The 26,355-nt window shown below is 55.9% G+C and overlaps 1 protein-coding gene across 5 annotated transcripts in view; it reads right to left on the reverse strand.

The window, feature by feature from the left end:
• Nucleotides 1-3,663: 3,663 nt before the first annotated feature.
• The window catches only part of PLB1 (phospholipase B1), a 137,869-nt gene continuing 115,177 nt past the window's right edge, over nt 3,664-26,355 (reverse strand). For 3 of the 5 annotated variants that reach the window (XM_070067898.1, XM_051828745.2, XM_051828739.2), the window contains exons 45-59: nt 25,170-25,235; nt 21,949-22,009; nt 21,364-21,422; nt 19,890-19,957; nt 19,627-19,670; nt 19,375-19,474; nt 16,191-16,242; nt 15,370-15,450; nt 14,204-14,269; nt 13,794-13,888; nt 12,677-12,755; nt 11,619-11,723; nt 11,079-11,174; nt 5,197-5,271; nt 3,664-4,076 (exon numbers count right to left, since the gene is read on the reverse strand). In XM_070067898.1, the coding sequence (XP_069923999.1) occupies nt 3,876-4,076; nt 5,197-5,271; nt 11,079-11,174; nt 11,619-11,723; nt 12,677-12,755; nt 13,794-13,888; nt 14,204-14,269; nt 15,370-15,450; nt 16,191-16,242; nt 19,375-19,474; nt 19,627-19,670; nt 19,890-19,957; nt 21,364-21,422; nt 21,949-22,009; nt 25,170-25,235 (1,248 nt within the window). In that variant the 3' untranslated portion in view covers nt 3,664-3,875. 5 annotated transcript variants of the gene reach the window in all.

The raw sequence follows: 26,355 nt of genomic DNA on the forward strand, positions 1-26,355 counted from the left end.
TTTTTAAGCTACTGTTTTGATCTCATTTAATTCATACAAAAAGACCGAAAAGGCAAACTCCACTCCAGTTCTTCCATAAGCTCAGGATGATAATCCTGTCTGCTTCACTGAGCTATCGTTAAAATTCAGGAGTAATGCAGGCTCACTGCCTGGTACACAGCAAGACGTGTGGGTTCTCTAAGTGCCCAACCTGCTGTCGGAACACACTTGCGGAAGCTTATTTTCTTTAATAAGAATGTTTCTCTTTCGAAAAAATATTTATGTATTTGAAAGGTAGAAAGAGAATGAGCGAGAGTGAGCAAACGATATCTTCCATCTAATGGTCCACTCCCCCAAATGGCCAGGTTTAGGTCAGTCTGAAACTAGGCCTCCCCCTGGGTGCAGGGCCTGGGTACTGGGGCCATCTCCTGCTGCCTTCCCAGATGCATTAGCAGGAAGCTGGACCAGAAGTGGAGCGGCTGGGACTTGAACTGGCACCCATATGGGATGCCAGCGTCACAAGTGGCAGCTTAGCCACAGTGCCAGCCCCAGTAATTCAGAATAGGCTTCGTTTCTGGAAGTTCTACTTGGTTCACAGTTCTTTCAACCTCCTCCTTTTAAATAATGTCTTGTTCTTGTCTTGTGTTCTAAGTTCATCTTTAATCTTTCTAAACATATGCGGAGTCTTCAAAGAAAGTTCTTAGAAATGCATATTGTGAGAAATCCATGGATTTCAAAATGTTTTGGCACTGAAATCTTTTAATTCCAGTTCCCCACAAAACTTCTTGAAGTTCCCTTATTTTTACTTATGGTCTTTCTTCATTGCTGCTGTGCAGAATATTACGGGTCTAATTTTGTCAATGGAGATGTCTGATTCTCTCGGATTTTTTTAAATTAAAAGATTAACTGTTGTAACTTCACATTTTCCTATTAGCAAAATATCTTTGTCCCTCCAGTTAACTTTAAAATCACAGATCACTGACTAGCCATGACCAAGATCTTCGGGCCCACGGAAGCAGAGGGATGATGGGACATCTCGTCAGTGTGTGAAGACCGTGTCCCCTTCTCCAGATTTCAATTTCATGCCCCCTTTATGTGCAGTTTGGCCCACCTCATTGCTGGAATCAGTTGTTCTTTTATAATTTTTAGTTACTCCCTACCTTGATACTAGGGGTTATTTTGATCAACCTGCTGTTATGTAATCAAGGTGTCACTCTGAGTGTCACTCTGAGTCTTGGCTCCCCTCTTTGTGCAAAGGGGATGCCAGGGTGCCTGTCCTGGTGCAAGCCTTGTCAACTTGTATCAGTATTTTTCTTCATTCTATTCTTTTCCCAATAATATTTCCAAATCAAAGTAGCCTGAGATGACATCCCAACCATCATAAGCATGGAATCACTGTTAACTCCTTGCTGTTTCTGTAACGTGCCCCTAATGTCTGACCACCCGACTCCTCCATCCTCATTTTTTTCCCCTTTCTTATTGTCCATAGCCCCTACCATGGTCATTCCTCTGTGTGTCTAGGTCGACTTTGACCAAATCACCTCCCCATCTTTGAGAGCTCAGAGAAAGTTCAAGTCCTTTCTGAAGGTGTTGGATCAAGTGCAATGCAGCCTCCGCTGTTTCTGAATCTGAGCAAGTCCTTGTGGGGCGTGGGGCTTCCTCAGGACTTGGTGGCTTTGTTCATGGCATGGCTGCGGCGCCACCCTCATTATGCTGTTTCTCTAGAGGGAGGGAACGTGGCACATATCCAGGGCTGAGTATGCCGTATTGGAAATGCTTGCGATCAGAAGGGTTTTGGACTTCAGATTTTTGGAATGCTTGCATCTACATAACGAGATCTTGAGGGTGGAACTAAAGTCAAACAATTCATTCGTTTCACAAACACCTTACGAAGCTAACCTTATGTCATATGACACAAGAGATCTTCAAACATGGGAAATTCTGAAAAAAAAAATTGCCAGGGTTTCGAAGCTTTTTGCACTTAATTTATCTTTTGATGTCATCAATCTTCCATGAGCTTTTGGAAGCACTTTGGGTTTTTTGTGCACCTGCATCTTGACAGGTCAGGTGTAGATGTTTCCACCGCGTCTCCTGTTGGTGCTGAAAAAGCTTCTGATTGGAGTTTGCAGGTTCAGGATGCTCAACATATATGACACCACCTGTCTCAAGCACATCTCAGCGCTTTTAGCCCTTGGCTCTTTAGTGTTTGTTTGGGATTTTGGGGTCTGGTTCAGGGTCAAGTCCTTCTAGTTAGGATTTCTGTTTCTGCCAAGTGGTCTTTGGTTCATTTCAGCCTGGATCACTTTGGTAGTTGTAAATTCTAACCACCAGCCCAAGGGAGGGGAGGCTGTGGCTATGAACCCCAGGCAGGCGTATTTGAGATGGGAGCTATGGGAAGAATGGAAAGTTGCAGGAGTCGGGACAGGGGACAGGGTGGGGTTTGGAACTCTTGGATTTAGTGGGTTATCGTTGTTGTGCTGCTGTAAACCAGGAGGCCAAGCTGGAATGTGACTTAGTCGCCATGTTTCTCAGCCCCCAGGAGGAAGTGGGAGAAGACGTGCTGTGCTCATAGGACAGGAAACAAGTTTGAAGCCCCGAGGAACACTGGGTCCTCTGGGGAGTCTTCTTTGGCCAGAAAGATGTGATGACGAACCCCCATGAGAGGGGGCAGGCGGTCTTCATCCGAGAATTATGGTCGCATTTCTCCATACCCATCTTTGGGCCGCTCTTCCTCCCCAGCAGCCCGGGCTCTCTCCCAACTCTATTTTTAAAGGCTGATTTATTTGAAAGGCAGAGTTACAGAGGAAGGGACAGAGAAAGGGAGACCTGTCCGCTGGTTCACTCCCCAAATGGCTACAGTGGCCGGGGCTGGGCCAAGCCGAAGCCAGGAACTCCATCCGCCTGTCCCAAGTCTTCATGGAAGACACTCTCATTTGTGCAATATTTTAGAATCACAGAGCACTTATACGCACAGCTTTTTTTTTTTTTTTCCTTTTTAATAGCAGTGCTGTAAGAATGGGTGCTTTCATTGCAGTTTTTCCCAAATAGGGAATCTGAGAAAAGGACCCAGAGCAGGTGTGTGCTCCAGGACCAAGCATGCCGGGGGTGCATGTGGGATTCGAACTCAAGCTCTTAGTCTTCCACGGTTTTGTGGTGGGAGAGATGCTAAGGTGCAGAGGCCCATGTCTGCCTCCTTGATGCGTGTTTGTTACGGGCAGCCTGTGTCCTCAGACCCCTTCCAGTTTCCCTTTACAACCCAGCAATGCAGAAATGGCTGCTCATTCCCAGATCTGGCACCTTGACAAAAGTGCCTCCTGCATCCTCAACCTGCTTATGTCCCCACTGCTTTTTCCAAATGACAATGTCAAAATTCTCCTCTTCCAGGAAACTCTGCCTAAGGAACCCCTGTTTTCTAAGGCAGTCAGATGTATTTAGCTACTGACGCCCAGCACGTCATTCCACAGTGTCGTGTGGCCAGCCAGCTGCACGGCTCCAGCCACCACCTGGCAGCCTTCCCGATCTCCCAGAAAGTGTGGTTTGGGTGAGTGCGGTGCTGAGATGGACCCGCCAGGGCCAGGCTGGGCGCTGGCCCACCATCCCTGAACCTAATAGCCCCTCCCCCCACACATACACCTGCATGTGTAACCACAGACTATGAGTGTCGCAGGCAGGCTCACTCAGGAATAGAACATGTTCGGCTTTTTATTTAAGTTTGCCAATCCCAGGAGCATTGACCTGGGAGAAGCCCAGGCCCCAAGAAGTCCTGACTGTCCCTTTGGCTGCTGTGTCTCAGGTGTAGAAGCAGGTTCTGCCCGTGGTGGCCACAGGTGGCTGAGGTAGAAGGGCCAGGTTGGAGTGTGGCCGGGACCTTCCGGGTGAGGACCACACACATGGGCCTAGAGGCCTGTGCTCAGGCTCAGCGGGGGGTCCTCCCGCGGGCGACAGCGCATGCCTCTCCCTGCCACCATGGCGAGGATGCCGATGAGAAGGCCGGCTCCTGCTGCCACCGGCACTGCCCAGTAGAGCACCGTGGGGTCTGCCTCAGCCTGGTCGGGGAGTAGCCGGCTGTTCCGGAGGGTGTAGAGGTACGGGCTGTCCTGGAGGGCACGAGAGGAGGGTCAGGGGCTCAGGGCCTCCGTCACTGCTCCCCTGCTCGTGCAGCTCCCTCTGTGCCAACCTCTGTGCGAAGACGGTGGCCCCAGCTGGGACCGCCCTTTGGTTTTTTCACTAGCACCCCAACCTGAAGTTGACCTTGACAGTGGCAGCTGACAGTGATCGCTGGAAGAGGGTCCTTGGGAAGCTGGCGGAGCTCCCAGCTGTTTCCTCCAGGTCACTGCTGGTCAACGCTGCCCAGCCTCCCATCCCCCCACTTCCCAGGGCTTCAGGAAAGGCGGGTGTGGAAGGACAGCTAAAGAACTGACAATGACTCGGGGTCTGGCCCCCTCCTCTCTGCTGTCAGTGATCCCTACTGTGTGCCTGCTGCCCCAGGCCCCAGGCTAGGAGCTCTGATGAGGATCTTCTCTTTGCCCAGCAGGGAGATGAGACCATGTGCAGACACAATCGTGTTATAAGGGAGGAAGGGAGGATGGGCCATGACTCGGGAGAGGCTCAGACAGGAGAGCGCCACCCGGGTGTGTCTAAGAGCAGCCAGGACCCTAGGCCAGAGAGGGCGGAGTCTGGGGCTGCAGGGAGGCGACTGTTTTCACTGGCAGAGATGGGGAACGTGGCGTGAACAACAGAGCAGTCAGCCTCCCTCCCGGACTCTGGCTACTGGGCAGTGGGGCCCAGGCCTGGACAAGACTGAGTCACTCCCAGGAGGGCTGAGTGGTATCTGGCAGTGAGTGTAGGAGCGATGGAGGAGAGGAGGGGCCAGGAGGGTACTGGGTATACAAGGGGTCATGGGCTCTGGGAACAGACCCTGCGTCTCATTTCTCTCTGCCTCCCTGTCCCCAGTTCCTGGTATCCTACTCAGAGTCCCCAGAAGCGATGGGTGCCTCGGGTCCTCCAGCCAGCACTTGCTGGTCTTGCCTCCCTGAGCCATTCACACCTGCGGAGGAGCTGTGGGATTCTCCCTGCGCCCTCTGCTTGCCCACACCCCGAGCGGCTGGTGAGGAGCGGTGAGGGGTGATGAGGATGGGAGCGAGTGAAGGTGCCCGTGCTAGCCCCACGGGACTCCCCTGTGCCTCCAGGCAGCAGACAGGCAGGGCATTTACTCACGGGAGAGGGGCACTTGAGTTTGGTTCGGCTGTAGGTGAAGTTGTTGGAGGTTGTCTTGTGGCCCACTGGCTCCAGCTGGAGAGAGAAAGGACACCTTGGTTCTCACCGAAGCTGGGGGGGGGGGGGACTTGACTTTGAGAGGGGCAATTGAACCCAGAGCAGTGAGACCCACGGTCCCAGCCTGGAACTCGCTTCAGAGCAGGACAGGACCCTGAATCTGGCCCTGGATTCACCCAGAAGGATGCCAAGGCCCAGGAGAGCCTGGCCAGTCCCAAGTCCACAGGGTGCAGCAGGGCCGGGGCCGGAGCCTGGATGGGGACAGCTGTGGGTGCAGACGCTGTGTTTCCAACTTTATAAAATGGTGATGATCATACTTACTGGCTCCTCCAAGTGCGTGGGCACAGCCAACCTGACAAACCTTGCAAACACATCAGTCACTATGACGTCATCACTACGCTTGGCTTGGCAACCTTAAGAAATGGGAGTCTGCTTGTTTGGTGCTGCTTTGTGGGTTTTTCACATGGATAGAGCAATGTACTTGAACCCTGATTCATGTGCTGCCAGACACTTTCCATCTTGGGACCGGCAGAGAATGAACTGGAAGCTGCTGCATCTTTAGCCAGTAGCCTGCCCCTGGCCGTGGCCAGAGCCAAGAGGCAGGGGCCCCAGCACTTTCACTGGTAAACATCCCGGCCAGCAGGGACCACCAGGAAGGGCAGTAGCCACTCCCCCCCCCCCCCCGGCCATGGTCTCGCTTTGGTGTCGTGAGGCTTTTACACCCATTTCTTAGGAACACCATGAGAGGAGGAAGGGTGGCCTTGACCCTGTGAGGGACACCATGATGACTGCCACACACGGCACGGCGTGGGCAGGTCGCCGGGGTCCCGGCTCCACCTGTAATGACTGGGCGGTGCTGCGCGGGCCACTGAACTTCCCCAGGGCCAGCTGCTGGTGTAGTGGGTTGTGGCAGGCATCAAATGAGGGAACAGGAGGTGTGTAACACAGGGGTGCTTATATGTGCAAGGTGAGGCATTTCTTGCAGGTCAGAGAGGAGGAAACTTCAGCAGAGAGGAAGGGAGCTAGTTAGTGGCAGAACAGGCGTCACAGTTGGACTCCCAGCGATGGTCCAGGAGCTGAGAGGCACAGGAGGGTCACGGCCACACGTCTCTGTCTGAAGCTCCCTCCCCCGGGCACGCAGCCTGCTGCTCGCTCTCCCTCCAGCCCCACCTGCCCTCTGCTGCCCTGGCTCTGCCTCCCCACAGCTCCTGGGGTCGCCGGGGGTCACGGCTGCACTGCCCATCCCGGCCAGCCTGCAGTTCCATCGCTCGGTGGACGCTCTGGCCAAGACCACCCCTGGGCTCCGCCCAGCCAGACCCAGCGGTCACTCTGTGTCCTGCCTGGCTTCTCTGCAGTGTTGGTCAAAGTCGATGCCTCTCTTGTGACCTGGGCTTCCCTGGCTCCCTGGACACCACGCCCTTCTCCTTTGCTCGTCGTGTGGCCTCAGGAGCCGCGATGAGGGCCCGGAGCGTGGCAGCTGACCGTTCGCTCTTTCCTTCCTACCTGCTCTTGCAGGAGCACTCGGGCCGCGGCGGGGAGGACCATAGCTGCCCCACTCGCATTTCCCGGGTCTCCAGCCTGACCTCTGACCTCTGACCTCCCACTTCTATATTTAACCGCTGATCTGTGCCTCTGGATGCCTGGAAGGCGGCTCACTCACACTTAGCACGTCCGAGAGGGAACTTTTGATTTTCTCTGCCAGCCCCACCCCCCACCCAGTTTCTTAGACCCCATTCCACCCTGGCTTCCTTCCAGGCCACAGCAGGTCCCTCCCCTGCTTACAGCCCTCCATGGACCTGGCCTCGCCCGTCACTTGGACCTTGTCATGCTGACTTTTACTTTCCGATGCTTCAAGCTCCCTCTTGACTGGGGCCCGTGTGGGTCTCTTCCGTGCCTGGAACACTCTGGCCCTGGACCTGACACTCAGTTCTCGAGCCACTGCTTTAGGGAGGCTATTACTCCCATCACCCCTTAAACGAAGCCCTGAATGTGGACAGCCAGGACCTTGTTGACTTATTCGTCTACTTCTTATCTACCTTTTCCTCACTCCCCTGTACGCGCCACAAGAGCAGGGACAGCTTTCTCCCTACAACAGTCCCCAGCACATGGACAGCTGTTGATGAATGGGTGCACGGATCCGGATGGCCAAGACCTAAAGGGAGAAGGCCCGGGGCTGGCACTGTGGATATCAATGAGGTAGCAAATGACAGGACCAGGCAGGGTGCAGTGGAGTGTGGTGGCCCCTGCCTGCCTGGGCTAAGTGGTGAGGGGCAAAGAGGGCAGGGGGCCGTTGGAGATAAGAGGAAGAGCAAGTGCCAGAAACCACAGGACCCACTCGCCGGATTGCAAAGTACATGGAGAGGCGGCCAGAGGGCGACTGGAGGTCCAGTCCCTGCAGGTCTCACGTGCTGGGCATGGGAGTGACAGGGGCACGTGCTTGTTTACACACTGTACGTAGTGGCCCTGAGGCGAACAGACCAAAGCAGTGGTTCCTAAGCCCTGCATAATGAAGTCTTCTGGGAACTAAGAAAACAGCCTGAGTCCAAGTCCCACTCGAGGCCCCTTAAGTGAGAATCTCTGTGGATAAGCCAGCCAGGTACTAGCTTTTTTTTTTTTTTTTTTTTTTTTTGACAGGCAGAGTGGACAGTGAGACAGAGAGAAAGGTCTTCCTTTGCCGTTAGTTCACCCTCCAATGGCCGCCGCAGCAGGCGTGCTGCGCCAATCAATGGCAGGAGCCAGGTACTTCTCCTGGTCTCCCATGGGGTGCAGGGCCCAAACGCTTGGGCCATCCTCCACTGCACTCCCTGGCCACAGCAGAGAGCTGGCCTGGAAGAGGGGCAACCGGGACAGCATCTGGCGCCCCGACTGGGACTAGAACCTGGTGTGCCGGCGCTGCAAGGCAAAGGATTAGCCTAGTGAGCCGCGGCGCCGGCCTAAAGTAGACTTATTTTTAAAAGACATGTTTCTATTTTTTTTAAAAATGGACTTCCTATGACACTTCACTCCCCGAATGTCCACCATGGCCAGGGCTGGGCCAGGCTGCAGCTGGGAACTTCATCCAGGTCTCCCACACGGGTGGCAGGGACCTCACCATTTGAACTGGTGCTTGGGTATGAGTCTGAGCAGGAAGCTGGAATTGGGGGTGGAGCTAGGACTTGCATCCGGGCTCTCCAGTGTGGGACGTGGTGGCCCAGCACCTCTTAAGTAAGCTTAGTGAACTAACACCTGGGGACAAGTCACAGCAGCTGGTGGACCTTGATGACCACATACCCCATCCAGATAGAGAAACGGGGCACCATGCCCCTGAAGCCCCCTTCCCACTTTCCCCAGTACCATCATGCTCCTATTGCTTGCTGTAGAAGTTGCTTTATTCTCACTGAGTAAGGCATGCCCTGGAAAGAACATACCACAGCTTATTCTTGCCACTGTTGGTGGACAGTGGCAGTGCTGCTTTTGGGGCTATTAGGAATGCTGGTATGTGAGAGTGAGGGCGAGGTGTGTGTTGCCCCAGGGTGCCCTGGGAACACTCACCAGGGCCTACAGACGCTGCGTCACAGGACTCTGAATACGAGACAGGAAGTCACGGCTTACACATGTGCTTATCAGGTTGGCAGCAGCGGGGGAGGGTGAGGGTGTGGCCACGGCAGCCAGCGGGACGGGATATGGAGAACGCGGACTTTAGTTCCCATTGTGCTGCTAACCTCTAAGATGCTGGGTCTCGGGTCACAGAAGGTTCTGGCTGCCTACGGTTTACTTTATGTCACTGCAGGGCTAAGACTCCAGTAAGATAATCTGAAATGTTAGCACGAGGCCGGCTACAGCTTTAACTGAAGCAGTGCTGGATGAAACGTTACTGATGTCCCCCAAGTTCCACGGAGCAGGATAAACTCTGTGATTCCAGCTTTGTTACTGGAAATCTGGGGGCTGCTGGGGAGCCGTGGACCGGCCGGCTCCAGCAGCGCTCCCGCCCTTTGTTCCCCCATCTCTGCCCTTCCCTTGCCTTTATGAAGTAAAAGCCTCTCGCTTGGGTGAATGGGAAAAGCCACCGAGCTGTTTGGAAGAAAAGACCAGAACATTGTCAATTCACGCAGAAGGAGACCAACGGGGCGTGTCGGGTGTGAGTCACCCTCATCCCTGCAGGCGCCCGGGAGGTGCCCAGTGGGGAGAAAACACAGCCCGGGCTTGGCTTCCCGGGAGTCTGGGGTGGGAGGTTGGGAAGAGGAGTGGCTACGCAGTCCGGTAAAAGAAATGAAGGCAGGGCACAGTGACCTCTGCGGCGAAATCCACGACTTGCGGGAGTCGCATGGCTCAAACTGATTTAAAAACTTCTGCTGGCAGGGTTGGGGGGTGCGTGCATGTATGAGGGAGGGAGGAGCTCAAAGATGCCTTCAGCGCAGTCCAGAGTCCGGTGGGATGGAAGTGTTAGGAGTGGCCACGTATGTAGTGTCCCTGGGAGGGAATACCCAGGACCCCAAACGCACAGGAAGCTGAGTGAGTGCGAGTCAAGAGGCTGTGGGGGAAAGCCTGCCGTGCAGGAGGAAGGGGCTGGACACATGGGGTGACTGACAGGCATAGGGGTGTCTGTGCCACGGGCCTGGAACTGCAGCCACACAAGGGAGCAGCAGGCATGCGCAGGTTGGGTGGGGACTGGGTCACAGCAGCTGCGTGTAGGGAAGGCACGCGTGCGCTCTGTGCAAGGGGATATAGCCCATGGCAGGTCAGGCTCTGATGGTTGGCGCTGAGTGGCGGGGCACTTGGCCAGGGCTCCCTGGGGCCCCAGGGCTCTCTGCTCATCTCCCTAAGACCCCTTTCCCTTCCGCAGAAAGGGCTGCCATAGGTGGCAGCCTGGGCGAGCGGGCAGTGCTGAGGTTTACTTAGCTGTAAAGAAACAGCAGAGTGCTGGAAGGGGCGTTGAGGGCCAGTTACGTGCCTGGTGCTGTGCACACACTGACGCAAGTTCTGAAATCTGGGTCAGTTTCACTGGTTTGCAAACGATTTTTTTTTTAATGGCTAGTGAGATCATTTGCCCCAGGTCACACAGTAAGGGGTTGAAGCTGTCGTCTGATCCAGTCTGATCCCTTAGGAGCTGCTGGAGAACAAGGTGGGTGGATGGAGGAGGGTGCAGCAAGCAGCTTACAGAGAACAGCAATTAGAAGACAACCTCAGGGCTGGCGTTGGGCACGGCGGTTAAGATGCTGATTGGGAGGCCTGCATCCCTGGGTTCAAGTTCAGGCTCTGCTCAAGTTTCAGCGTCCTGCTAATGCTCACCTGGGGAGGCAGCAGCTGATGGCTCAAGTCGTTGAGTCCCTGACACTTATGTGGGAGACTGGAATTGAGTCTCTCCTGGCCCCAGGAATCTGAGTGAATTAGCAAGTAGTGCTCTTAAAAATTTTTTTTGATAGAGGGAGAGAATGATCTTCAATCTGCTGGCTACTCCCTCAAATGGCCCAGGCCAAAGCCAGGAGCCTGGAACTCCATCCTGGTCTCCCATAGGGGCGTCAGGGCCCTGAGCACTTGGGCCATGTGCTGCTGCTTTCTCAGGTGCATCAGCAGGGAGCGGCACTCTAACATGGGAGGCTAGCATCACAGACATTGGCCTTAACCTGCTACACCACCGTGCTAACCCCCAGGTGACTTTATTTGGTAAAAGCAGTTTTTTCACAATACATTTTCTGTGAACTTTTTGGAGAGCCCTTATCTACCCTCTGTGTGTATGCGCACAGGAAGATGGTATGCTGCCATTTTGAGCTTTGTCGCCATGGGACTCAGCAGCCCTATCCTCGGATCCCCCCATGCCCCAGCCCGCCGGGCTGTCGGCCACTCACCATGTTGTTCCAGAGGGCAATGGCCATCTCGGCATGACCGCGCTCTGAGAAGTGGAAGCAGTCGTCAGAGAAGAAGGTGAGGTCAGTGTCCCCTCTCTGCAAACGAAGGCACGGGGCTCAGCACCCTGGGCCAAGGATGCAGCTACCTGCACCCACCCCACCCCAGCAGGTGCACGGACTTTGCTCTTCTCATCCTCCAACTCCCCGGCACTGGCCTGTGGATTCCCTTCTATCGCCATGAGGCAGCTAGCGGGGCCAGGCCCCGGGGGGGGACTTGGTCACTGCTGAGTCCCTCCTTTTCTTTGCAAGTGCATCTAAGTTCCAATCATGCTTTTGGAAAAAAATAAAACAAAAACACCCTGGGGAGCCCTTTTGGAGAGAGATGCTAAAAAGGCATTTAGAGAAGGAAGCCTCAAAATGTTCATGGAAACACTGAATTAAAAGATAAGTTTATTTTAGTGTGAAATCCAGGCCCTCCCCACCAGTATGCATCTTTTAAACGCTCCATTCCCTGAGCCACCACCCACCCCCCCAGCTCACCCCGTTCAGTGGGACGAGAGTGTTCTGGAAGAAAGGCTGCACAACGACGGCGAAGTCCTCACGCTGCACGTACTGGTGTGAGTAGGAGAGCCTGGAGAGGCCGCTCTGGGGAGGGGAGGAGCTTGCTCAAGCATCTGGGCAGGGCGGGGCGGGGCCGCTCCTGCTGCCTTGTGGGTTGAGATGGAGTCGACCCACATGTGCCTTCGTCCCACACCTCACCGTGAGCAGCTGCGTCTGGAGGCCCTGTGCTGGTTCTCAGGGGCACGGCGGGGCTGGCCCCCGAGACCCTTGGTGGAAGCAACTCCCCACCTGCACGGCTCCTGGACCAAAGGCTGCCCTGTTTCCTCATGGCTTGAAGAGGTCAGGTCAAATCCAGGCTCCAGATCAGCTCCAATGAGGATGACCTCATACACCAGCACCCCAAAGCACCCATGGACTTGGGGGGTGACAGTGCATAGTCACTGGATTTATTAAATGCCAAAAACATGGGCTGTAAAGGGAACCCACTAGAAGTACTTGCACAGAAGAGGAGACAAGATGCAAACGCCCGAGAACCGTCTATGGCCCCCGAGTCCAGTGAGTGCAGACTGACTCTGAGCTGGGAGCTGTCTTGCTTTTTAAGTGAAGATGGGTTCATTCGCAGAGGGACTCGGGTGGACGTGGAGGGATGTGAGTAGCAGAGGGGGGTGGGGAGAGGAAGAAGAACTGGGCTAGAAGTGAGGACAGGGGGGCTGAGCCTTAAAGAGGGAGGCAGAGGAGATGAGGCCAGGGACTGCCACTCCTTTCCCGAGCTGGGGCCCGTAATACAGGGTGCTGGGTGGAGGATGGACTCCAGCCCGCAGTTTCCTCCAGGAGCCAAGTGCTGCTCAGGCTGGGGCTGGAGGGGTGGGGTTCTTCCGACTTCCTCTTTGGGATCTCTCCCTCCCCTCCCTGACCTTGGTTCTCAAGTTGCCTACTTAACCATCCTGGGGGTGGGACCTGTTCTCAGCCAACCCTTGCTAAACTCGTGACTTCTGGGTTCCCACCTGGGGCAGAGAAGGGAGGGCTACAGGGCGTACCTGGAGGTTCCAGTTCACTTTCTTCAGTTCTTGCATCTCCACTGAGCTCTGAGAGTATTTGAAGCAGGTGCAGTGGCTCCTGTGAGACAAGAACTCATGCGTGAGCTTCAGTTCCCTGGGCTTGGTCCTCCCAGGAGGCTGACTCTGCCATACACAGGAAGTGGCCTCCCACAGTGCCCCGCAGTGTGACCCAGAGCAACAGATGGTGGGCATGGTGTCCGCAAGGCACTTGTTCAGAGAGAAGGGAGGAGTCAGTGGTGGATGCCTCGCCCCTGTGGCCTTTCTCTAGAGAAGGAATGGGTAGGGAGGAGGCCAGAGTTGTGGGAAGATGGCAACAATGGCTCTGTCCCCACACTACTGGGACCTCTGAGCTCTGCCAGCGGTTCAGGGCCTTAACGAGGAGGAATGCAGCATCCAGAGTCCAGTCCTTGGCCGGGCCACCTGAGGGCCCAGCGCCTAGCCAAGAGGGGGAACCAGCTGGTCACCTGCACAGCAAACCCATTCACCCCAAACTGGACTCCTCCCCCGGCAGCATCACTCACTCACTCACACACACTCTGAAAGCCCCTCTGGCCTCAGCAGGTGCCAATTTCTAGCCAGGGTCCCACTGAGGTTAAATGAGCTGGGGGTGTCCCAACAGGGCTTCGGCCCCTCGGCACCTGGCCTCCAAGCCCGGATCTGATCAGTAAAGGACAGAATAAAACTAGAGCTTCCTGGGAGGCTGTCCCAGGTGGGCCAGGTGCCCCACGTGCGTTTCCTTTCAACCCCTCGTCTACCTTGCAAGAAAGGTGCGGGTGTTATCCTCACGTTCCAGGACAGGTGTCCCGCACAGCAGGATGGGAGGCTGGATGCAAGCCCACCCCCCTGGACTCCTCAACAGGGAGCAGCTCACTGAGGCTGGGTGTCAGCGGAGCCAGGTCAGGGAGGCCTAAGGGGCCATTTGGTCCTGGTCTCCCTTTATAGGAAAACAAACGGGTGCAGAGCACTGCAGGGACTCCTGTGTAGTAGGTCTGCAAGGATGGACGGGTGCTTCCCTCTGCTCCGGTCTCCTCCTCGGGTGTCTGAGTCCCGCCCTCCCCAGGGTCCACACCCTCGGGACCCTGACCCGTCCACTTACTGAGCTGCCAGCAGTGTGGCACATCTCCCGCCTTGGTCCTGGTGCAGGCCGGCCAGCTCCATGACCTCCACCACATTGACAAAAGTCCTCGGAAGCTGTGGAGAGCCGGGGCAGGGGGGGAGGTGCATGAGTCTCCTGGCACTCTGGTGGGAGACGTGGGCACTGCTGGAAGGGGGGAGCGGGGGGATGTCTGCCCCAGTTTTACCACTGAGGAAACTGAGGCCCAGGACCTCACGGCAGGGTGGTGACTTGTACGATTTCACTAAGCCGTCTTCGGTGCCCACCCCCACCCCACACCATTCAGGTGCCACCCACGGAGCGGGGAGGGCTCTGCTCAGAGTGCAGCCAGGGAGAGCGCCCCCAGTGCGTGGCAGGCAGGCAGGTTGCCTGCAGGCCCCAATCTTTCCTACCTCCTCGTACAGGACGTCCAGGGCCTGCTGGATGTGCTGGACGTACTCCCCCTCGGAGCTGCCCTCCTGAGAAGAGAAAAGCGGCTCTCGCCAGCCCCTGGAGTCCCCCGAGAGAGGAACCCACAGCACAGGAGGGCTCCTGGGGCCCAGGCGGGGAAGCCCAGTCCCGGTTGCTGGTTGGCAGATTCATCCACAGGAAGCCCTGTCGGGACACCTGCCAGACCCCAGGAGTGACCACACCCCTGCTCCAAGGCAGCCTCGGCCACATCCACCACATGGGTCACCATGGCCCTCTGTCCTGCAGGCGTGGGCACGACTTGGAGCTATTTGATTTCCACCATCCCTCATGACCCAGGCCAAGGGGCTCTGACCCAGCCCCCCAGCTGGAGGCAGGCGGGGTGGGGGGTTGAGGTACACAGCAGGTGCTCAGTGAATGCTTGCTGACCGAATCCCGTGCTTGGCTTTATACTGTGAGGAAGGGACTTTGGGATATGACTCCTTAGAAGGTATCAGAATAGGAGACAAACAGAGGGTGGCAATGACTCGAAGCACTCATACTAAACACAGGAACACGTGTGTGGGTGGGCTCACGCTGAACATGGAAGCGGCATTCTCCCTTGGACACGAGTGGAGCTCTAGCAGCCCATGACACCTGCATCCCATAGGGATGCCGGTTCAAGTCCCGGCTGCTCCAGCTCCCAACTAATGGCCTGGGAAAAGCAGTGGAAGACAGCCCAAGTGCTTGGGCCCCTGCACCCATGTGGGAGACCCAGATGGAGCTGTGGGCTCCTGGCTTCGGCCTGGACCAGCCCTGACTTGGCAACCATGTGGAATAATGAACCAGTGGATGGAAGATTTCTCTCCCTGCTTGTCAAATCTCTTCATAACTTAAAGTTACAGGAAAGTTTTTAAAAGTAGTCATGGAAAATATTTTAGATTTTCTGGAAACCCTGATAAGACTTTGACCCTTGCTTGGGAATACAGGAGCCAATGCAGCTGTTCTCCCAGGGACCTCTCTGAGCATGCGTGAACGAGGGGCCGCCTGGGAGACCAGGCAAGTGTGACCCTGGAGAGGGTGGGGAGGCAGGCTCGGGGCCTGCACAAGGATACGACAGAGCTCAGCATCTCTCTCCTCCGGTCCCCTGAGGGCCGGGTCAGGGGCCTACCGGATTCTCGCAGAAGTGACACAGGTCATTGCCCCCCACGAAGAGTGTGACCAGCTTCCAGTCCTTCTCCAGGTCGATCTCCTGAGGGCACAGACATCCCAGGTGAGGCCCACCCTCTGCCTTTCACCCTCTCTTTGGGCCACCCCGCAGGGGGACTGGCTGTATCCGGGCATTTGCTCAGATGTAGGGGAGGGCCCACTTCCCCACTTCCTCAGGCTTGTGGAAGGCTGAGTGGATTAACACTCCGGAAATGTGAGCCGAGGGCCAAAGCTGCAGCTAGAAGCCAAGGCCCAGGGCTGCCCTGGGAAGAACTCCTCGAGCCTCCCTATGGGCAGGGGGCACTGGAGGAAGAGCCCAGTGTGGCCCGAGCGGTCAGGCAGGGGCTGGGAGGCCCTCAGAGGAGCTGCCCCCTGAGCTCCCGCCGTAACAGGAATCCTGCCAGCAGCTGGATTCCAAGGCACAGGCACGCAGTGTTGCAAGCAAAGTGGCGGTTTGAAGTTCTGATGGGGCCGGGGGAGCGAGGAGGAAGGATTGGAATGAGAAGCCTATTTTTAGGACCTTGCGTTTGAATACTGGGGCTCTGGGAAGCCAGCGCTGGGGTAAGGTGGGAGCTGCCCGAGGCCAGGATCTCGGCCAACTCTGCCCCCGGCCCTCCCGCAGCTGCTCCAGGCCGTGCCCGTGGGAAAGCCCGCTTTCGTGGATCCTGCGGCCCCTCTTAAAGACAGGCTGGTAGCAGGAGCCACTGCGGTCCAGAGGGGGTCCTGGAGGGACTGCTGTAACCTCCCCAGCTTTTCTGGCGTAGGCCGGCAGCCTGTACTCACAGGGCTGTTTCTCATTCGCTCCACCAGGTCCCGGGCTTGGGCTGGCATGTCCCTAGGATGGAGAGGAGATAGGGGCATTAGAGTTGCTTAGGAGCAAGGTAGACCTAGGAAGACGAAGGCCAGCCCGGGTTACCATTTCACAACGTAGGAAAAGCCTCCCATTCTTAGCACATCTCAGCCTGGGTATAGTCCAGGAGTTGGCCATGGGCTTCCTCCTTGCCTGGCTGAAGGACACCTTGACCTTGACTTCTAGGCCCCAACCCTGCTCCTTCCACTCTTTACGCTTCCCTTCTCTGTGGTGACCTCCGGCGACTCCACCATCCCTCGTCTCCTTGCAACAACCCAGGATGGGGGAGTTGTACAGGCACGATTATTCTCCTTTAGCCCCGTCTGCCATAAATAAAATGACGAACGACAGGTATCTGGGTCTGTGGTACAGTAGCCAGCAACGAAACGGAGTAGATGCTTGGTAGACCCAACACTGTGGATGAACCTCAGAATTTTGCTGGATAAAAGTTGATCACGTGGGAGACGCAGACGCTGCTCCTGGCTTCGGCTCAGCCCAGCTCTGGCCCTTGTGGCCATTTGGGAGAGCGCACCAGCGCCTGGAAGACCTATTTCCCCTCTCTGTAACTCTGCCTTTCAAATAAATCAAACACACAAAAAGAGGATGTGCTCTGTGCTCTCACTTAAAGTTTTAGAATATTCAAACAAACCTACAGGACGGAAAGTAGGTTAGTGGTTACCTGGAGAGACAGGAAGGGGTGGGAGGGAGAGATGACAACGGGGCAGGAGGCAGCTGTGGGGATGAGCAGGGTTGTCATCTTGACAGTGATGATGGCTTCACAGGTGTATACAGATGACAGAATTTACCAAATCCTATACTTTTGTAAAGTTTATTGCATGTCAATTAGACCTCAGTAAAGTTGTTTCTATAGATGCATAGCGTGTGTGTGTGTGTGTGAGAGAGGGCAGCAAAGGGCACGTAACCAAACTATTGTGCAAGAAGTCACAAAAGCAGCAGCCAGCACCGGCTGGGCCCCTTCCAATCTTTGCCTGTCTGCAGGCAGCTGGGCCCGTGGTCAAGCACACACAGCCCCACCCCTGCCCTTGTACTCATCAAGGTGAATCTACACATCTCGGATCACACCCCTACCTTATAGCTGGTGATGAGCCCATGAGAACGCCAGGAGGAAAGCCTGCCTGGTTAAAGGTGACCACAGACGTGCCCGTCACTTTGACAGGCTCACGATGTGCCCCAGAGGATTCCTGGGTGGTAAGCCCTCACCAGTCGCCGGGGAAGGAAGGCAGGCAGGCCCGCAGCCACCTCCCGCCTCGCTCCAGGCCCGAATCGAGTCAAACCTTTCCTCTGAGCCCGTTCACATCCCCTCTACCTCCTTTTTAACTCCAGGGACCAGGGCTTCCACCTGCAGCTCTGCTGTTAACTTGCTGTGGGCGCTGCTTGCATGAGTGCCTGAATCCCGCTAGGGCCAACTGCATCTCTAAGGGAAGAGGTCGCACTGGAGGATGACGGGGTCTGTGTCTGTGTTTAGAGGGCCCAGCTGCTACTTGATACTGTTCTGTTCCCCTAGCTGCGCTCCACGACCAAGCACAGGAGGCTTCCGGTGGCGAGTCTTCCACACACACAACGCTGTCTTTTTTCCAGAAGCGATTTCCCCATGGCTCACTCTCCTCAACCAGACTGCGAGCTCTCCAGGCACAGGGGACTCGCCTTTTGGGGTCCGCCTCGGGCCCAGTCCTTTGCAGCAACTGAATAAATCCTTGCTCATCGCTGAAGGTTAGACCTGGAATAAAACTTTGATTTCCTAATAACACCAACACTTCTGTGTGCTTGCATATTCTGTGCTGTGCTAAATAGACTATTTAACCTCAGTTCCCCCTATGCCTACACTGAGGGGGTACTTTTGTTATCTCCATCTACAGATGACACAAAGAAGACTCAGGCCAGGAAACTTGCCCACGTTCCCCCAGCTGGCAAGCCTTAGAGCTGGGACGTAGACACAGCCGTTCTAAACCCCTAGACCTCATCATCTTAGGTGCCGGGCTGTGCAGTTTATCTCTGTCCGCAGGTGAACTCGGTCTCATCCACAGTGTTGTGAATGACAGAGTGGTGATAGAGTCCCCGAACAATTCCACAACCTTGCTTCAGTCAAGGGCTCGCTCTCCTTTCGCTAACGCTGGACGTCAGCTGCTGCAGTTCCCAGCTCCTCTGGCAGAGAGGCTCAGCAGCACGAGACAGACAAAACGGAAAGAAAGGGGGAAGGGCTTCAGCGCCCGCAGACCAAGACACAAACCCCTGCTTCTCGAAGCCTGCACTATGGAAATTACAATGACTACAGTGATCTGACGTTGGCACCATGGCTCTGCAAAGCCCAGTATTTTTGCAGAAAAATAACTTCTTCCTGCTTGTGACGTTGAGGAACTGACAATGCTTCCTGTGGCTCAGACTTACAAACCCAGCCAAGGGCCCAGGTGAGGGCTGCTGGGGGGAGCGGGGAGCGGTCCCTGTAAACAGTGAGTCACGCAGCCGCGTTTCCCTGGTGACCTCCACGCAGCAGTCCTCCTACAAAGCAAATACCCAGCACAGCACGCTCCCTGCAGAAAACCAATGAGCTGGGTCAGGCGCCTCGGCTTTTGGCTTTCACGATCTGGATTGTTGTCAACAACAAAAATCCCCTTGAAAACAAACAAGCCCCAGGCTGTCGGAGGGGCCCTGACACCTACTCACCCGCCCGCCCTCCCTCCAGAGTCCAGGCACAAAGGGAGGAGAGGTATGGGGGCCCCTACAGAGCCCAAGCTGAGCTCTGTTCTTGGGTGTAGAGATCCTCCCTGCAGGACTGACCCGAGTCCCTGCAGAGCCCTGGCCGGCAGCGGCAGCACCACGGGCAGTGCAAAGGCCCTAGATGTAGCCAGGATCTGATCCTGGTTCCTGGGTGGCTGTGGCTGTTCAAGAAGCTTTCTGAACCCCTGTCCTCCTCATGGTGCCCACGTCCAAGGCTGGGAGGCTCACAGGAGACAACCCTCACACAGGGTCACATGCAGAAAGTGCTCCATGCACAGCTGTCAAGTCCACCTGGGCCCGGGCTCCCAGACACCATCCATCTCCCACCTCCATCTCCAGGCCCTGCCCTCCCGTCTCCCTCCCCAGGTGGCGTCTACTCACTGAGCTCTGGCCCCTTGCACTGCTACGTTGAGTCCCATGGTTCCCTCCAAGGTTCCAGTAGAAAACCCCAGGATGGAAGGGTTGAACTTCTTCAGAATGTCTGAAGAGAGACAGGGCAGAGCGCCCCCGTGGCACCTGAGCACGGGGTTCAGGTCTTACCAGAATTGGCTGACTTCCTCCCTTGCAGACAACCTCCCCTGCCCCGGGGGAAGGCCATGGCCACAGGGTGGTTCTTCCCCTGCTCCTACTTACTGGGCAGTGTGGTGTGAGTCTCCAAGGCCCCGTCCCCACCAATGCTGGAGAGGAGGAAGGATGTCTGTTAGAATCACTCAGACCTGCTGTTGTATGTACTGTTGCATGGACAGGCCGGAACCGGGAACTCTGAGCCCGGGGCATGGGGTCAGCACTGGGCCGTGGGGTGCAGACCTCATCCTTGTGGCGTGGCGTGGAGAAGCACAGCACGCACGCCTCTTTCGGGAAGAGTTGGCAACAGAATAAGTCAAGCGCATCCTCACCTCCAGGAGAGGCCCCTCCAGAACATGGGTGGGTCACTGGAGTTGCTTGGTCGAGCGCCCATGGCCAGCTGTGAAAGGCAAAGGGGAGGTTCCGGGCCCTGCTCCTCTGAGCGCATCTCTCTCCTCGCCTCCCCTGGCTCTGACCCTTCAGCGAGTCCAAGCCGAGCCCCGCGCCAGGGTTCCAAGCGTAACGCACCCGGCTTCCACACCATCTGTACCTTCCAGCTATACCATCAGGTCTAAGCAAATGGATCCCTCTCGAGTGCCAAAGCACGAGGGTCTTGGGCCAGGCTGTCCCGTTACCCACACCCCATCCCTTCCTGGAACACTGAACTCCCTCCTTCCCAGTTGCTTAAACCCCCAATTCATTCTCCAAGGCCTCATCAGTTCCCATCTCCTGTATAAAATTTTCTCTAATTTCCTGTCTTAGCAAAACAGGGGGAGTGCTGCCTGCAGGGCCAGCATCCCATAGGAGCACCGGTTCAAGTCTTGGCTGCTCTGCTTCCACTCCGACTCCCTGTCAATGGCAGTAGAAGATGGCCCTGCCACCCATATGGGGGACCCAGCTGGAGCTCCTGGCTCCTGGCTTTGGCCTGGCCCAGCCCTGATCAGTGTGGTCATTGGGGAAGTGAACTTTTGGATGGAAGATCTTTAGTTCTCCTCTGTCTGCCACTCTTTCAAATAAATGAAAATAAAAACTTTTTCAAAAAGAATTGTCTCCTTGAAATTTACAAAAGTAACGCATAGCTGTCTCAACTGTTGAAATAACACAAGGACTTTAAACAATGAGTCACATACACACAGCACCAAGGCTAACTCCTGCCTCTCGCCTGGCGTGTGCCCTTCTACAGCTCTGCGTTCAGACCAAGATGAAGACTCATCGCACACCCGGGGTGGTGGTGGTTTCTACAGAAGTGAATACATTCTTCGGAAAGTCCTGGGAGTCACCTGTATCCGTATCCATCTCCTCCCGCGGAACTTGTTTTCCTAGCTGCAGGGCCTCTGGAGGGCCAGGATGGGGTCTCACGCTCTCTCTGGCTCGGCATTGCCCATGCCCATTGCACATGGCGACTGCTAAGCTGTTGGCTGATGCAGTTCATCTGGGGGGACTCTGCTACGTGCAGGGAGTTGGGTTCCCTCTGCCTCAAACAACGGGCCCTTCAGTGGGCAGTGGGTGGAGAAGTCTTTCCTCTCCGGATCTAGGGGGACGGAGAAGAGCTCCCTGACCGTGGAGGCAGACTTGGACAACTTGCCTGGGAACAGTGGGGAAGGGGGGCTACTTCACCCCGGCGCCGGAGGGGCAGCCGCAAGAAGAGGTGATGTCTGAGCTGGACTGGGCGAGACGGAAGGCAGGGCGTATACGGCGTCTGATGTGGGCAGGCGGTCAGTCTGGGGCCCATGTCAAGGAGGAGCCGATCCTGCACAGGCCCTGGCTGCGCACGAGGGGCCCCCCGGCCCCCGGCTCAGTACTCACCGTCAGCGAGTCACCCAGGGCAGCTACGACTTTGATATCTCCTGGTTGGAGCTCATGGACTAGGGGAGACAAGAGATGGCCGTGGTGGGGGTGGGGGACATCGCCTCTTCAAGCAGAAGCATACCAGGGTCTGTGAGTCTGCCCTGGTCCCCCGGTCCCCAAGGCACTCATTTCCAGCCTCAGGCTTTAGCAATTTTGCCTCTTCCATTCATTTGAAGCAACCGAGGCACTGAAGGTTCCAGGCTTAGGGCCGTCGTCCAGCTGAGAGGAGCCCAGTTCTCACGGGGTGGTCCAGAAAAGCCCCCATTACAGACATGCAGGACCCAGCCCTGGGCAGGGAGGCCGGAGGGGCTACCACTGGGACCACAAGGAGACTCGAAGTGTGATTCGGTGGAGGGGACTGTGCCCCTTCACCCCTGGGGGCCCCCCGGGTCCTGGTCTGCATCGCACGGAAACCAGCTAGAATGCAAGCTTCCTGCTCGAAGCTCCGGGGTGCATCTGCAGGGCCTCCCCCAACCCCACTCCACCCCGAGCGGACACTCCGCAAGACTCCTTGCTGCAGCAGGGGATGGTGTTTTCACTCACCTGAGTTCGGAACACCCCTGGAAGCATTCCACGCGGTGCACAGGAAGTCACTGCCCCAGTTCTAAATCAACCAGAGGAGAGACAATGCCAACACTCACTGTGCAGGAAGGTGAGCTTCAGCCCAGGAAGTTTTGGAGGGAGCTAGAGATCTAGGGGACCACGGGAGGGTAGGGCTGCCAGCAGTGGGTGGGCTGCGAGAGAACTCAGAGGGGAGGCCCAGTTGTCTGCCTGCACAATGCACGGTGCACATGCACACGGCATGTCCCATCCCAACTTAGCCACACCCTCGAGTGGAGCCGGCAGCTGCCCCCAAGCAGGGGAGGCTACAAGAACCCATACAACAGGTGGTCTTCCTAAGGAACACAGATTCAGATCCTCGCATAAGAGAGTATAGGTGTGTTTTGGTTGTGTTTAGCAGTGAGCCCAATTGACAGCAATGATAGTGCAAGAGCACAAACAATCATCAAAACACTTTCAGGAAAACATGGAACTTCCAGAGCTGCAAAGCTCCCGGGTTTCCCACGTCCTCCTCCTCCATGATGTTTAGCATGTGCTGTTTAACTGCTGAGCTACCGCGTCCTCGCAGGAGTACACACCAAAGCTTGCCACTCTGGGTTCTTTCAGTCACCTTTCCTTGTCTCTGGAGCACAGAGCACAGTTTCCAGGTGGGGCACAGAGGGCACAGAATGGACTGGTTCTAGAAAGCTGGGGAGGAGGACATCTCTTCCCACAGCCCCAGCTACCCGCCTGCCGGGGGCACAGCCAGGCTCCACCGACTGACTGCCCGGGCTCTGAAGGCCCACCTGCTCTGCCAGTCACATGAAAAGGAAGTCAGACCTCGTCAGAACCTCCTTATGGTGACGGAGCTTTGGCCACACTTCGTCTAAGTAGTGCTGCCTTAACCCAGGGGACTTTACTTGGCTCCAAGGGATGGCGTCACTCCTCACCCCGACAGAGTTATGTTTGGGAAGTTTTACTGAAATCAAGGACATGCTTGTGTGCAGAGGACACAAGTCCTTGGGGGAAAATACAATTTAAAAACCATATTAAAAAACGCGATTAAAAACCTATGCAGCCAGCGCCGCGGCTCAATAGGCTAATCCTCCTTTTGCGGCGCCAGCACACCGGGTTCTAGTCCTGGTCGGGACACCGGATTCTGTCCCGGTTGCCCCTCTTCCAGGCCAGCTCTCTGCTGTGGCCAGGGAGTGCAGTGGAGGATGGCCCAAGTGCTTGGGCCCTGCACCCCATGGGAGACCAGGAGAAGCACCTGGCTCCTGCCTTCGGATCAGCGTGGTGTGCTGACCATGGCGGCCATTGGAGGGTGAACCAACCAATGGCAAAAGGAAGACCTTTCTTTCTCTCTGTCTCTCTCTCACTGTCCACTCTGCCTGTAAAAAAAAAAAAAACAAAAACAAAACGAAACAAAACAAAAACAAACAAAAACAAACCTATGCAGCCCCCTACAGATGACACAGCTCAGGCAGACTGTGAGCTGGAGGCGGCACGTTCGGGGTGCACTGACAGACGCGGCCTGGGACTTGGGCATGCTCATCTCTCACAAGGGAAGACCCACGTGCTGCATTCTACACGGGGACACTGGAGCTCGTTAAACTGCAGTCTGGGGTGGGGCCCAGGACTCTGCATTCTGAGCAAGCTTCCGGGGAGCGTTGATGTAGGCGGAGAGCTGTGGAAACATGCACTCTCCTAGCCCTGGGCTTTCTCAACTCTTCCAACAGCAGAAGCAAAGACTTGTAATCCAAGAGGGCAGGCGCATACCTCTGTCCGCTGCCCCTGCTCCACCTGGGCATCCAATAAAAACGTGGGAAATCAATAAACAAATGCCTGATGGACAAGACGCAGCAGATATTTCTAATAGGATGCAACTTGGTCACCAGGTCAACAGGCACAAGCTTCCACTGGGCTGCCGTGAGCTGAGAGAACCCAGAGTGGAGGGAGACCTGCAGCCCGCAAGTTCTCACCGCTCCTCAGTAATCCCATGGAGGTCTCGACTCCCTGGTGCGCTTACAAAAGGTCTTTCCCCAACCACTCCTGCTGGTCTCCACTCCCCCCACCCCCCACCCCCCAATCTGGGAGATCTTTTCAAGATCTGAGCCCGACCATGTCACCATGCCCTAAAACCACCAAGGCCTTTCCACCTATCTCCACTTGAAATCCAGCCTTCTGACTCAGGGGTTCAGGCTTGGGTGGTCCGGCCCCCAGGAACCCCTCGGACCTCCTCTTCCTTGCTCTCCGTTCTGTTTATGCTCCCCAGCCACTCTGACGTCCTGTCTCTTCCTCCGATTCCATGGACTCAGCCCGAGCCAGAGCCTTTGCATTCCCTGGGACTCTGTTTCTGGCCTCCCATGGGGCTGGCATCTTTCTGTCATGCGTATCTCAGTTCAGGCCTCCCTCAGAGAGGCCTGGCTTGGCCCACACAGCTCTCTCATCCTGTGCTGCTGGCGTTCAGCTACTCACTGGATGCCTCCTGCACAACACTGCAAGCTTCGGAGGCCTGGGACCTCCCTGGTTTCCTCCCCCTCTCCCTGGGACAGTGCCTCGCACATAGTAGATGCGCAGTGAGCAGCCAGGAGTCTAGTAACTCCCCCAGGTGAGAAGCCTGTCTGATACTTCTCAGGACCCCTTCTAGCTCCTAGCATAAGGCTGGACCCAAAATCGGGTCTTTTCCGATTTCAGACCCACCATAGGTGTGAAGCTTAGCTGGGGGTTGAGCCCCTGTCTTGGTGGCCTCCTGCAGGGTTTAACAAGGTCCTGGATTCCACAGGCCATCTTTGGAGCAGCAGTCCCTACAGCCATGGGCTGTGAATCCTCCGAGCTAGAACGGCTAACTCAAGCCCAGCAATGCCCGGGGTGCACAGGGACAAGCCGCAGCTCCCTGTGGGGCCAGCTCCTGGGACTGAGGCTTCTTCACAGCTGGCTTCCACCTTCCAGGGAGCCCACGGCACCTCATACCCACTGCTCCCCTCCTCATCCCTTCCCGAAAGGCTGCGCGACCCCATCAGAAACGGAGGCGGTGAGCATAGGACGCAAAGCTCAGAGAAAACTGGCCCAGGGCACTGCCCCCAACCTGAGAAACTGTTAAGACAGCCCTGGGCTTCCTGCCTGCGTCTTATGTTCCCACCCCCTGTATGTCATAAGGGGTCATCCTGCTGGAGCCTGCACCGCGCCGCAGGCCCCTGGCAGCTGCAGGTGGTGAGCGTTACCTCGACGGCTGGCCTGCTGGGGTAGGTGTAGTCACTGTTCCGGAAGGTTCTCAGGAAAGGCTCGTTCTGAGAGAGAAAAGAAACCATGCGAGGAGGTGAGCTGGCAGCTTGCGCTCCTGCATTTAAACAGGAGGATGATCCAAACCACTTTTCCTTCATTCCTGAGGATTTTTACATAACAGGATTGGCACCGGCTTAAAAGGGATTCCATACATTCTCCAGTCCCGCTAGCTCCCTGCTTGTTTTCACCTTAGCAACGGGAACTCCGCCTCCCCAGTCCAGACCTACACATTCGCTTTGCTTGGCAATGTCTCTAGCAAGGGTTTCACAGTTCAGCATTTTTTTTTTTTTCTCTTCCAAGAAGTGTTCTGGTTCTGAACATATTTGAATATCTGCTATTTATTCTCTTCTCTCTCTTGAACACTATGTCACATCCCCTTTAGTCTGCCTTCCTATATTTTGGTCATTTATGAGTTCTTGGGGCAAGACCTACCTCTACCTCACAACCAGGTTTGCTACAAGCCCAGCCAGGAATCCAAGTCCACCGATTGTCGGTGATGAGTTCATTAAAGAAGGAAGTAGACAAGGGAGAAACAGAGAATAGCAAGTGAACAAGAAACTGTGAAAATGAAAGCAAAACAAGACGCAGTAAGTGAGATGCCAATCAGGAAGCAAGTGGGCCCAGGGCTGGGAAGCCGCTCACAAAACGCGCTCATGGAGGACTTGGGAAAAGGGAATAAGGAAGGAAAACCACCATGCCGAAGAAGGGGAATTAAAGATTCGGGGGCCAGCACTGTGGCATAGCGGGTGAAGACGCCGCCTATGATGCCAGCATCTCATATGGGCACCAATTCGAGTCCCAGCTGCTCCACTTCTGATCCAGCTCCCTGCTAATGTGCCTGAGAAAGCAGGGGAAAACAGCCGCACGGGAGACCTGGAAGCAGCTCCTGGTTCCCAGCTCCTGCCTGGCCCAGCCACAGCCCCGCCATGGCAGCCATCTGGGGAATGAACCGACAGACGGGCGCTCTCTGCCACTCTGACTTTTAAATACTGTTATTAAGTCTTTAAAGACCAGCTCCAGGGTTGGAGATTGACTGCTCACAGCCTGAATCCAGCCAGGAGACGCTTTGTTTTGTTGTTCTTTATTTTGGCCCATCTGGTGGCCCAGCAAGGGAGGAAGAGGCCC

Source organism: Oryctolagus cuniculus, chromosome 2 (assembly GCF_964237555.1).
Source record: "Oryctolagus cuniculus chromosome 2, mOryCun1.1, whole genome shotgun sequence".
In the NCBI taxonomy this organism is placed as follows: Eukaryota; Metazoa; Chordata; class Mammalia; order Lagomorpha; family Leporidae; genus Oryctolagus; species Oryctolagus cuniculus.